A 13,030-nucleotide genomic window follows, 5' to 3' on the forward strand; every position below is an offset into this window, starting at 1 on the left:
ACATTTTTGGATCTTGTTTCTAAGGTCTTTATCTATTATTACAATCACTGGTGAATGGTCCGATGATAACTCTAAGCTGGTCTTACATTGCACATGTTCATAAAGGAAGCCTTTGGTAACGCAAAAATCAATAAGATCAGGAATTTTATCTGTATCTGATGGCCAGTATGTGGGCTCTCCTGTGGAAAAAACTTTAAGTTTCAAGAGTCTCACTGCTTTGTATAATTCACGTCCCTTTGTTGTGGTTAGTCGTGATCCCCAGAATATATTTTTCGCATTGAAGTCGCCACCAGTTATAAATCGATTCCCTAATGTTGAAAAAAATTTTGTGTAGATTTCTTCCTTCACATTATGTTTTGGTGGGCTATATATGGCAGATATAAGAATTGGTCCGACTGAGTCCTCGATCATAATATTTGTGGCTTGAATTTCATCAGTGCTATAGTGAGTACATTCATAATGTTTAAGTGTTCTTTTAATTAATACTGCAGAGCCTCCATGAGCTTTTCCGTCCGGATGCGGAGACTGATAGAAACAATAGGATGGAATTTTAAAAAAACTTTTTTTTGTGAAATGAGTTTCTGAAACTAATAATACATCTACGTTATTTTTTGATAGAAATAATCTCAGTTCAGAGGAATGTTTTGACAACCCATTGGCATTCCATAAGACGAGCTTTATGGGCATATGGTTTGTTTAGAAACAAGACTTACTAAAAGATTTGTCATGGTAGTTATTTGATTCATTACTTCCCGCATTAGTTTCATCATTTCTTTCATTTCACTCACCAATGCATCGCTGTGAAGATTATTTTTATTGGAAGAAATTTGATCTATTTGGTTGGCAGCAACTTGAGCGTAAGTTTGCTGAGAGTTTTTATTTGGAGTAGTTTGACCTGGTTGAGCGCGTGCAGGTTGAGCGAAAGTTTGCTGTTTTTCGTGTTGTTCTTGATGCTGATTAGTTGAGGATACAAATTCAGCATCAGGTTTTAGAAATTTTTTTTTAAGTGGTGGGAAAGTAGACGCTTGCAGTTTTTTATACACTAAGCAGCCCTTGTAGTTTGCTGGGTGGTTACCTTCACAAAGAACACATTTAACATCATTTGTTCTGGATTTTCTTTCGCAGTCAGCCGATGCGTGATTACCAGCACACTTAATGCATTTGGGTTGTCTTCTACATCCTGATTTAGTGTGGCCATAGTGTTGGCATCTTGAGCATTGAGGTAACTCACGTTTAAAATGGGGTGGCTCAAAGGTAACTCGACTGTGGAGTAAGCTTTTAATGTTGTAGATATCTTTGTTATTTGGTTTTTGCTCTATTTCTACAACGAACATTGGAAGGGACCTTTTTGTTTGGCGATGTTTCATATTCCATATATTTGTAGTAGCATGTCCAAATTCTTCTAGAGCTGTTTTTATATCCCCAATAGGAAATTAAAAAACATTTTATTCAAAGTATTGGCCATTGCTTTCTACACATTCTGACCACCTTTCTGGCAATTTGTGGATACCACGCCAAAAAAATTGTTCGTCTTTTAAAGCAAACCAACCAGACACCCAATTTTCGACCTCCTCGTAGGAATCAAAGTGCTGCTCAGCCAATGCGTGTCCCATCGATGAAAACAAATGGTAGTCGGAAGGAGCCAAGTCTGGTGAATACGGCGGGTGGGGTAGCAGCTCCCAGCCAAGTGTTTTGATTGCATCCTGAACCCGTTTTGCTTTGTGTGCAGGTGCATTGTCATGGAGCAGAATTACCTTGCCGTGTTTTCTGGCACATTCTGGTCGTTTCTCGATCAATTCATGGTTCAAATTTATCATTTGTTGTTCATAGCGACCAGCATTCACGGTTTCACCAGGTTTTAGGAGCTCGTGGTACACCACACCTTTCTGGTCCCACCAAACACACAGCATTGTCTTCTTGCCGAATCGATCTGGTTTTGCAGTCGATGTTGATGGTTGTCCCGGATTAACCCATGATTTTTTCCGTTTAGGATTCTTAAAATAAATCCATTTTTCACGCCAGTAACAATCCGACAAGCATTTGATGCGACTCTGCACCACTTTTCTTCAAATGAAAACAAAAAATTAATGCTTTCCGCAAATCGTCACTTTCTGGTACAAAATTCGACATTTTTAACACGATGAAAAAATATGATGTTGTCTGTTCATTGACTTGATGTATACTAAATATATTTCACACATGTCATAGCAAACAAACAAAAAAAAATAAAGGCTCGTTCACAACAAATGTTCCCTGTCGGAACATATGTATCTTAACGCTCATTTCATACCGGTACACCTAATAGTTTCAAATATTTATCCATAAAATACTACTGAGTTGACATATGCATTGAAAATGTTAATTTCTGTGTAGCGTAGTATAAGTATAAGTTAAATAATAATTTTATCATTAATATATAATTTTTCGAATTTAATATTGTAAAAAAGATGAGAACGAACCCAAAGAACTGGCAAACTATAGAGTCATATGTAATTTAAATCCTCAAAGCGAAGAAATTACACCTAGAAAGAGGAATTAGAAACTAGTATAATATATTTATTATTTATATTAATTATTTATTACGCCTAGAAAATGCGATAAAAAGTAGAGGTCTGAACGCAGATTAAAAATCAAAACAGCATGGCTAGAAATACAAACATAAAAGAGATCCTCGGCTATAAGCGGGGGTTCTAGTCCGTATACCTAATACACTTAGGCACTTCCTCATCACAAAAAAAAAAAAAACGAATGTTTAACTGATTTAAACAAAACGATAATGACATTCAATTAACAGTGATGAACATATTGTTTGTCACAAATAAACAAATTATATACCTAAAACTACCGTCTGTTTATTAATAAAAAAAATTAATTATTATATTTTTATTGTTTTATTTGCTATCAAATACTTTTACTTTTAAATTAGTTTCATAATTTGTTGCTCAATTTACTCATAATTTTCAAAACTGTATAAGTTGAACGCAGCTCTCCGAATATTTTGTTGATAAACATAGCAAAACTATTTCTCTATTGATAAAATTTATTATCTCTAATTGACCATACATAGTCAAAATATTGCAGTAGAAAAAGTGTGATTATTTCAACTTTAAATACCGCATAAAATTGATAAAGGGGTTTAGTCGTGCTCACAATGTGTAACTGAAGTCGTCCAAAATAAATGGAATTTTAATATAAAAAACTGAAATGGCTTTTCTGGAAATAGTTATAGTTACGTCCCTAGCCCTATGGCTGATATATAAATGGTTGACAATTCGTGACGATGAATTTAAGAAACGTAATATACCCTACGAAAAACCATATCCTGTGTTGGGTAATTTCGGCAATGTTGTGATGAACAAAAAGTCTGCAACAAAAACGATTGTTGAATTCTATAAACGTAATAAAATGCAGTAAGGGTTATTATATTCACATGTTGCTTTATCTATATAATTTTGTATTATTTTTAGCAAAATTGTGGGTTTCTTTAATTTTCGTAATCCAGTCTTTTTTATCAATGAACCAGAGTTGATTAAGAAAATCACTGTAAAAGATTTTGATCATTTTCCAAACCATACACCTTTCATCAATGTTGACGGAGATCCTTTACTTGCTGGTATGCTTAATATAATGAAGGATCAGCGTTGGAAGGATATGCGTAATACATTGACACCAGTTTTCACTGCAGCAAAAATGCGTAATATGTTTCCATTGATGAACGAATGCTTTAATGAGTGCATAAAGAATTTAAAGATGCAATTGCCAAATGGCAGCTGTGAACTTGAAATGAAACAATTCATGACGAAGCTCTCGAATGATATTATCGCTTCCACTGCCTTTGGAATAAGTACTAATTCATATGAGGATCCAAATAATCAATTCTATAATGTGGGTCAATCAATTACCCGTTTCAGAGGAACACAAATGTTTAAATTCATGATTTCAAATGTAGCACCTTGGATTTTAAAGGTAACTATATTTTTATATAATCTGACCTGTATTTGAAATGAAAGTTTCAGATTCATAATAATATGCACTACTTATTCGAAACTTATTCGATAGTAAACATTTTTTAAATAAAAATAAAATAAGAATATTTTAGTGTAAACAAGTATTCAATGAAATTTGGCTGAACCCAATAACCTTAACGCTTATTCAATCGTAATAGATAAACGTTATTTCGTTGTAACGTAATATTACGTTATTTCGTTGTATTTGATATATGCGTGCACTTAATTATAAAGTAAAAGCAGTTTATGACAGACTAAATAGTTATAGAATAATAAACCATTTTTTAAACAATTATCAAATAATTTTCAAAAACTTACATTAAATACGAAGGTTGGGTTAATCTAATTTGTTTGACTGTAATTCACGCATAGCCCTAGAGATACAGAAGAGGTTAAATGTCTGCGTAAATTTTATAATAGATAGTCATCAAGCATTTCTTTAAAGGTATTGTTATTCTAACCAGACATCAATGGGATTTTATGAACCCATATCTTGAGCGCACATCAAATACAAAATTTGTAGATAATAACCTTTCCAACTGAGGATATTCAAATGTTTAGTTTTTAATTAAAAATAATTTGTTACAATTATTAGAACTGTGAAAGATACTATACACTTAACGAATAAATTTCATATTGTTGTGTAACTACGATAATAGCTCGTTATAAGCTAAAGAGTAGCACCAGCTACAAATATTTTAGAATTCAATTAATAGGTAATTTTCTTTTCAGTACCTTGGCATGAAAATTTTCGATAAAGAGAAGACAGATTACTTTACTCGCCTTGTTATTGATGCCATGAAATACCGAGAGAAGAATAACATAGTACGTCACGACATGATTCAATTATTACTAGAAGCTAAGAAAGATTCTGCACAACACTGGTCTGACGAAGAAATCGTTGCACAATGTTTCATCTTCTTCTTCGCTGCTTTTGAGAATAACGCAAACTTGATTTGTGCTACAAGTCACGAATTAATGTCTAATCCTGATGTTCAACAACGTTTGTATGAGGAATGTCTTGAAATTAAAGAAGAATTACAGGAGCAACCATTAAGTTATGATATAGCAAATAAAATGAAATATATGGATATGGTGCTAAACGAAACACTCCGTAAATGGTCTATTGCTGCACTCACTGATCGTGTTTGCTCCAAGGATTATAAACTGACGGACGAAGAGGATAATCTTGTATTCGAATTTAAAGTTGGTGATCGCGTCTGGTTTCCAATTAGTGGCTTGCACATGGATGAACAACATTTTGAGAATCCTGAAGAATACATTCCAGAACGTTTTAGTGATGATAACAAAGGAAATATTAAACCTTTTACATTCATACCTTTTGGTGCTGGACCTAGAAATTGCATAGGTATGACTTTATTTTTTTGATATATAATAATAATAACTTTATATATTCAATTTTTTGTTGATATGCTTCATATTAATATTTTTACTTTAAGGTAATCGTTATGCACTGATGCAGGCAAAAGCAATGTTATACTATTTAGTTATAAACTGTAAACTGGAACGATCAGAAAATACTGTAAAAGATATTTTCGATGATATGCGTGGTTTTAATGTAAGCCCGCGTGGAGGCTTTTGGATACGTTTTGTGTCAAGAAACTAACTAACCTAAAGGGTGTTTAATTGTACTTAATTTTGTGTATAAGCTTTAAATCAGTTTCCACAATATTTTTATCAATCGATTAAATTATAATGGAGTTTGTAAAAACTTATCTCTTGGTTAAAAGAAGTACTTGAAAATAAAATTTTTTGATTATGACATTTGAAATAAATATTAAAGTCAATTATATAAATATTTTTAGTTTGGTTGAGTGATATTAATTCGTAAATCTGTAAGTAGTATAATTATTATTCTAATAAATGTTTTCATTAAAAATATATAATAAAACAAACGTTAAAATTAGAAACAGAATAGTAGCAGACTTATCAATCTTAGGAACAATTTCGTTGTTCAGTATATCATATATACCCGTCATGTAATGTTTATGGAGCTTTAAGAAAATTGGGTTTACAAGAATCAACCACTGTTATAGTGATGCATTTTATTCTCTACATTAAAATAATAACGGTAGATATTGAAAACATTAGATTTTTCTTGAAATTAGTAGCTTGAAATATAATAAACTTTTAGTAGCCAATAAGAACACGAACCTGTGTTGAAAAATCTTTAACACAGTTGAATTTAACAGAAAATGATTACTATTGTTGTATTAAATTATCACAACTTGAACATTTCCAATAGTTATAGTTATGATGCACATTACAAAATGACAATTCTTAAGCTTATCATATTCGTTAATCTATAATGACCTGTATTACAGTTTTGTTTGTAATATAGCGTTGATATTGTGATACTACATTAGAACAACGAAAAGGATGATCATTTAGATAGTGTCTCATTTTAAGATGCTATGACTTCAGTGGATGATTGTTTGCTGTATTTAACAAAAGAAAGATACTTTTTGTCTAATAAAGATTAAAGCACTTCCACAGAAATGATTCCTACATATTTTTATACACCTGCCTTTATATCTTTAACAAGTAATTGCCACAACAAACATTTTAAAGCATTCTTATCAATAAAAGTAATTGTGTTGATAAAAAATGTTTATATATACTGATTATTGATTAACAAACCCATTGATAAGGATACTATTAAAGTGCATAATTAGTACAGTTCACACGCATACGTAATAAAATATAAAGTTTATAATAAAAACGTACTTATCTTATGTTATTTAACCCACATGATTTAAAACACCTTACGTGATGTGATAAAAATGAATTAACTTATTTAATTTATTTGTAACGCATCAAAATAAACATTAGAAACCGTACTTACAAAAAGTATTGGGAATTTTAATTTAAGCTTAGAGTATTTTCATTTAACCGCATGTTTTTAATTACACATTTCTCTTACGCCTTGAACTAAATGTACATAATTTTGAATAGTCTTACAGAAAAATTAGTTCTAGTAATGTCCCTCAAGTAGAAGTAGAAGTACACAATTTTGTATAATATCATCTGTAAAATGGTTTTTTTTGAAAATGTTGGATTATATGCTATTGGCGACTTATAAATGAATGACCGAAACGTGGTTTTATTGATTAAAATTGTGTTGATACTTTTTTATTTTAAAACTTTAAAGCAATTTGATTATCATTAATTAATTTTTAGTTGATTCTAATTATTTTAATCTGATTTTTAACTTAATTTAATATTAATTATAATTGAAAATATAACTCATATTTTATCTTACTGCTAACAAAATAATTACCTAATCAATGAAAATATAAATATATATTTTATATCTGCCAAATCAGCTGATAGTTATGTACAAAATCATGTGAACCACTATTAGGTAAATAAGATGTAGAACAAAACATCCGCACATCACAACAGCTCTCGCCATACGAGTGCCAGACCCATTATACCAACCGACGTCTGAGGTATTGTACTCTTGGATAAATGCATTAAGGGGCTTAATTTGTAGGAGATAACTTAGACCACACTCTCCAGATATATCACAAAATCTCTCATAACCCTGATATATCCCGATCAATTCTATAAAAACTCTGAGTAATATTACAATAATAATAATATTTCTAACATCGCTAATAAAAATTTAGTAGAATGGATTAAGTATTACTGTACCTGTTCTATAAAGATGTGTAAAGTTTTAATTTGAATTGCCAGATACTGCAGCTTCAGCAAAGCCAAATCTAACTTATTTTGACTTTCTCACCTCAGAAACATAGTTTAAAAACTATACATAAAGTTTGGTATGATGAAGAAGTACATTATTAATTTTCTAATTATTAAGGCATCAATTTGTCTCCTAGGGTTTGGGATAGACAAATAAAATTCCACGTAGCTACATTATCAATTTTAAGACTTCTTGATTTTCTTTAATATTTTGTTATTTTTTTTAAATATTGACAATATCCTTGGCTTATTTCACAAATATATCAACCATTATAATAAAAATATGGTAAACTGTAATTGATAGTTTAACATGATTCTACCAATGAAATATCTTTTTTATATGTATTTTATTATGAAGTATCTTATTTCAAATTTATATTTTCAATCAGATAAAATTTGATTAGTGAAGTTGGTCGAGTTTTGTGTAGAGGGTATTGAACTCTCGGTAAAGCCAAAGTCAACATTCATACTTTTCCTTTTCTTTTCAACGAAAAGTCTGTTTGTTATCAGTTGTTTTTAAAAAGTTAATGGAGATATTCTTGCAATTTATTGAACAGATGACTCAATACGTTTACTAATTTATTCTTATTATTTAAACGCTGCATTGAAGCCTGGGAACTAAATATTGGCATTGCGATGTATGACTGTATGAGTGTCGTGCGTAAAGTGAAATAATCTTATAATTTTACTATATCTATATCTTGTATTGATAAAGTACGGCCTTTTGATGAGATAAGACGACAGAAGACTTCCAAGCGCACTTCAAAATAGTCAAATGTTTCTAAAAATAAATTTCTCAGAATAGTTTCTTAAAAAAGAGTTACATTAGATTAGTACCGGAATATTCTAAGAGCATCAATTTTATTTTGTAAAATAACAAACGGTATCTACAATCGGAACTGCTGTAGGAATGGTCAATACCTACTAATTTTTAATAAACTATGTCTAACTCATATGGTATCCTTTGTCTAATTTTAAGTCTCACAATTATTCTTAACATATTAGAGATTATTCAGTTATTACATTTTTGATTGCCCTAAATAATTTTAACCAAATACGCCTAACTTTTATATATTAAAATAAATTTAATAAAAATAAATCAAAAAAATAATAAAGTAGTGCAATACTTTCGTTATAATCATCACTGATGAGATAACTGAGTAGTTTCTTTAGACATAGTTCTTTAAATATATGTTATTTCGCTAATGTTATGTGTCAAGTACAATATACACATTTATCATTAATAATTATTTTGTACTTCTAAAATCATATTTAATAATATTCTTTAGCAATTTTTGAAATAGTAGATAATATGTATATAATAACAATTAATCAAAAATACTTATATGCTAATAAATAATAAAAATTATGTTATATTTACATATAAAGCCCCACTCACTTCATAGCAAACGTAATTTAAAAACAACTGTGATTATGTGGCTTGAAAGTTTTTCCTTTTGAAATCCCATATCTTTCACATCCACATGTATATTTTTTGAACGCCAATAACATTAACAATCATATGGCTGTACCAGTCAAACGATTTAGGTTTCACTTTCATCGTTGTTAAAAAAGTACTTAACTGCTATAGGTCCAGACTGAATACTACACAGGAATTTCATGTAGATGCAATGCTGTTCTGATAGTTATTTGTGAGCTTTTACTGCCATAGATGAAAAATGAGCTATATTAATATAGCTTATTACAAAATGTACGAAATCAACACTGTTTTACTAAATTTTATCACCGTCAGCGATTATAAAGAGATCTATATTATAAAATAAAAACCTTAAAGTAAATACATATATGATGCCTTAGATGATAGTTTTGGTTGACACATGCCACTGAAACAGTACTGCCGACTCAGAATCACAAAATAGATAACCCATAATTATAAAAGCATTTACGTCACATCATATAGTAAAGTAAATGTACTATTTAATTTATTTATATATATAAATACTACACTTAGTAGTATAAAAGTATAGATAAAACTAAACACCACAGTAACTTTTGTTGTCGTTATGCGTTTAGAGTTTTAATATTATGTACATAAATGTTAAAATTGTGAAACATGCCATTCAATAATGGTTCTTATGTGAAAAAAAATTTGAAATATAAAAAACTTTATTTTAATGATATATGTTTTTAGCTGACCATTCAGCAATTTCCAATATTGCTAAGTATATAAAAAGAATTAACAAAACTTCAAGTATGTAGGCCTTGTGTAGTAAGGATCCATGGTTTTTACTTGATCTGGCTCAACTCTTGACACTCCAAAACATTTTTTTTTCCAAATTCAAATATTTAAAAAGAAAAATAATGAGGAATATTACAAAATACTTAAAACCAAAAATTTACAGAATTAAAACAAAATATAATGTGTATCAAAAAGTTATGTTAATATTTTCTGATTATGTAATAAACTTTATTTATTTGTTGGCTTTAACTAATGGATTTTCAAAAAAAAAATTTTAAACGAATTTTCACTTCAATTTGCTTAGAAACTGAGATACCAGTTTTAAACATCCTTCCAGGTTTATTCATGGCAATTAAAAATACCTACATATATACAGTAATTATAAAAACATCCTGTTATGTACTCCAGAAATAATGTACAGAAATAATGATTTTAAATATTTAAAAAAAATTTTAAAGGATACTATAAGCGAAAGGTAAAAATTAATAATTGAAATTACACTTTGGTAATTGCAAATTTATGTGGTATTATAAATAAGAACAATACACAATAACAAATCGTCTAACTGGCGCCTCTGATATCGATTAATATATATTTATCAATAGCTCTATTTATATATATTTTAAAATTATCTAAGCTACACAATTGCTAAAAACAGAAAGTTACTTAAAAATTTTTATATACAAATAACGCAATTATTTCAATTAAACATGAAATACATTTACTTTCAGACTTTATTTTTTATATTGAAGAGTCTGACATATTTAAGCGCAAATCGCCACTACAAATATTACCAATAAGAGAAATGGTATGAATTTGATGTTCTCTTTAAAGTACAAATAATAAATTGTAGCTTCACATTTTATAGATTTAGTTATCTATTTGCATTTAAAAGATTATGTCTTGCACAGATAAGATTTCTAATTGCATTTTGATACAAGCCCTTCAACAAAACATTTACTGATATCTTCTAAGATTCGGAGTGATGAAAACCTTTTATGAAATATTTTAATTTAATAGATTTATCAAAATTATATCTTAACATTTTTTTAGCGAATATTTTAATTTGAATATGAATTTTTATTTTTGTCCATATAAGTTAATTATTTTTTTTTAAATAAAAAGACATCTTATTTTACGATGTGGTTAACTCAATAACCCAAAAGAAAGGGAAGGAGCATGATTTTGTGGAGTTGATTGCTACGAAGGCCAAACGGGACTATTCCAAGGTTCGATCAAGCGATCGAATAATATCACATGATTGAGCCGTTAATATGGCCAAGCGCAGCGACCGGATTCGAGAAGAATGGGTGTTAACTTATATAAAGTCGCATTTGTCGTGGTGTAGGTAGAGATATTAATAAAACTCAATTACCGTTCCAATTATTTTTATATTAACATCAATATCATAGGCGTTGTGACTTAAAAATGTCTCTTGAAGTATTTGAACTGTTCATTAACATACTCAAATCCACCCACTTTCGACCACAGAAACTACACAATCTAAAAGAAGTGTTACACATTTATAAAGCTAGCAAACAGATATTTGTACTGAAACTTTAACATTAAGAATTTAGTATTTTTCTTCAAAACAGACCTTAGATATTGATTTATTTTTACATATACTTCCGAATTATTTTTTTTTTATTTACTTAGTGTCAATAAGCACGTGTAATGAATATATTACTTTATTAAAGTAATAATTATGATGGACCAGTTTATGTATTAAGATGGAGACATGTTATCACAATTAAGAATAAAAAAAATCTCACATTCAAACATAATAAATTTCATAATTGATTAAATTTTTTACAAGAATTTGGTTGAGAATATTAAGCAGATATTATTATCTTTTAAATCTTTTAAATATTTACTCGAGTGAATTTTCTAACTGATTATAGAATTCTTTCCAATACTAACTAAAATCGATTTAATAGTGATCTTTGAAAAAATATATTCGATCTAAAATACACCAAAGCTTTTTTATTTTTTAATCGAACTACAGCATTATTTTAACTGAGCACTATCTGCTTGCAACACAATACATAACAATACATAAACCAAATATTTATCACAGAATAAGTTAGGATATACTCGTATGTGTTAAGGAAACTTTGACCCTACCCTGATCTACCCTTCTTATAAACGGTTCTCTTCCAAAACTCGACTAAAATTTTTCTAGCTATTAATTCTGAGGAACTGAACTATGTTCCTGGTACTCGAGTGAACAATCGTTTACAATTCACTAATAACAGACACATTTTAAGTAATGTGTACGAGTATTATCATTAAATAACTTTAAGAACTCTTGAATAATATTGTAACGCAACTGACAAGTCTGTTAGTATCCGCAAGCAAACAAATTCGCCTACTTACTTACAGTAGTACTATTTTCTTTCAATTGTACTACTTATTTTGAGAGAATGAGATCATATCTACATTATTTGTAAATGTTAATTATTTTGTAATGAAAAAAATTATATTTGTATAGAAATATTTTACACGAACTCAGTACGCATCAAAAATTAAAAATAATTAAAAATAATAAAAAAATTTCAATGAATTTTTTAAACAAAATATATAAAATATCTGAATCTATTGGCTTAGCTATAATTTCAACAAGTTAATTTATATATTTAAGTATATTTCTGTATTATATAAATATTTATACATATTTTTATATTACATAAATACTTATAATTATGTTCGTATTGGTGTCGACCTCAATATTTATATTTGAAATTTTTTGCCGGGCTTTAGGTCGTGGTTTTTAATTTTAAATTTTTATATAATAACTTGTATTTTATATAAAATAAATAAAAACAAACTTTGAATTAAATAAAATATCACAAATTTAATTTATGTAATAAATTATTTAATTAACAAATATAAATAATACAATACAAGTTATTATATAAAAATTTAAAATTAAAAACCACGACCTAAAGCACGGCAAAAAATTTCAAATATAAATACTTATATATATAATAAATAATATTTTTGCAATAAAATAACGAAGTACTTTTAAAAAGCTTCTAAAATTTTCCATGACCTAACACAATACCAAAAACATAATAACTTTGAAATAATATTG

At 28.7% G+C, this 13,030-nt stretch overlaps 3 protein-coding genes across 3 annotated transcripts in view; 2 read left to right on the top strand and 1 right to left on the bottom strand.

The window, feature by feature from the left end:
* The window catches only part of LOC119684862 (cytochrome P450 9b2-like), a 286,885-nt gene that overhangs the window by 263,180 nt on the left and 10,675 nt on the right, over positions 1–13,030 (top strand). The window lies entirely within an intron of this gene.
* The window catches only part of LOC119684857 (uncharacterized protein DDB_G0283357), a 140,052-nt gene that overhangs the window by 55,086 nt on the left and 71,936 nt on the right, over positions 1–13,030 (bottom strand). The window lies entirely within an intron of this gene.
* Positions 3,155–5,801, top strand: LOC119684864 (cytochrome P450 9b2-like). The gene is made up of 4 exons (XM_038098997.1): positions 3,155–3,410; positions 3,468–3,966; positions 4,740–5,376; positions 5,468–5,801. The coding sequence occupies exons 1-4, from the start codon at positions 3,205–3,207 to the stop codon at positions 5,632–5,634; spliced, it is 1,509 nt and encodes a 502-aa protein (XP_037954925.1). The 5' UTR covers positions 3,155–3,204; the 3' UTR covers positions 5,635–5,801.

The sequence above is a fragment of the Teleopsis dalmanni genome, chromosome 2, assembly GCF_002237135.1.
Source record: "Teleopsis dalmanni isolate 2A chromosome 2, ASM223713v2, whole genome shotgun sequence".
Lineage (NCBI taxonomy): Eukaryota > Metazoa > Arthropoda > Insecta > Diptera > Diopsidae > Teleopsis > Teleopsis dalmanni.

Excerpts from the sequence above, each read along its gene's own strand:
- LOC119684864 (XM_038098997.1), top strand. The coding sequence starts at position 3,205 with ATGGCTTTTCTGGAAATAGTTATAGTTACGTCCCTAGCCCTATGGCTG. Across the intron at positions 3,967-4,739 it reads TAGCACCTTGGATTTTAAAG|TACCTTGGCATGAAAATTTT; the intron begins GTAACTATATTT and ends TTTTCTTTTCAG. Across the intron at positions 5,377-5,467 it reads TGGACCTAGAAATTGCATAG|GTAATCGTTATGCACTGATG; the intron begins GTATGACTTTAT and ends TTTTACTTTAAG.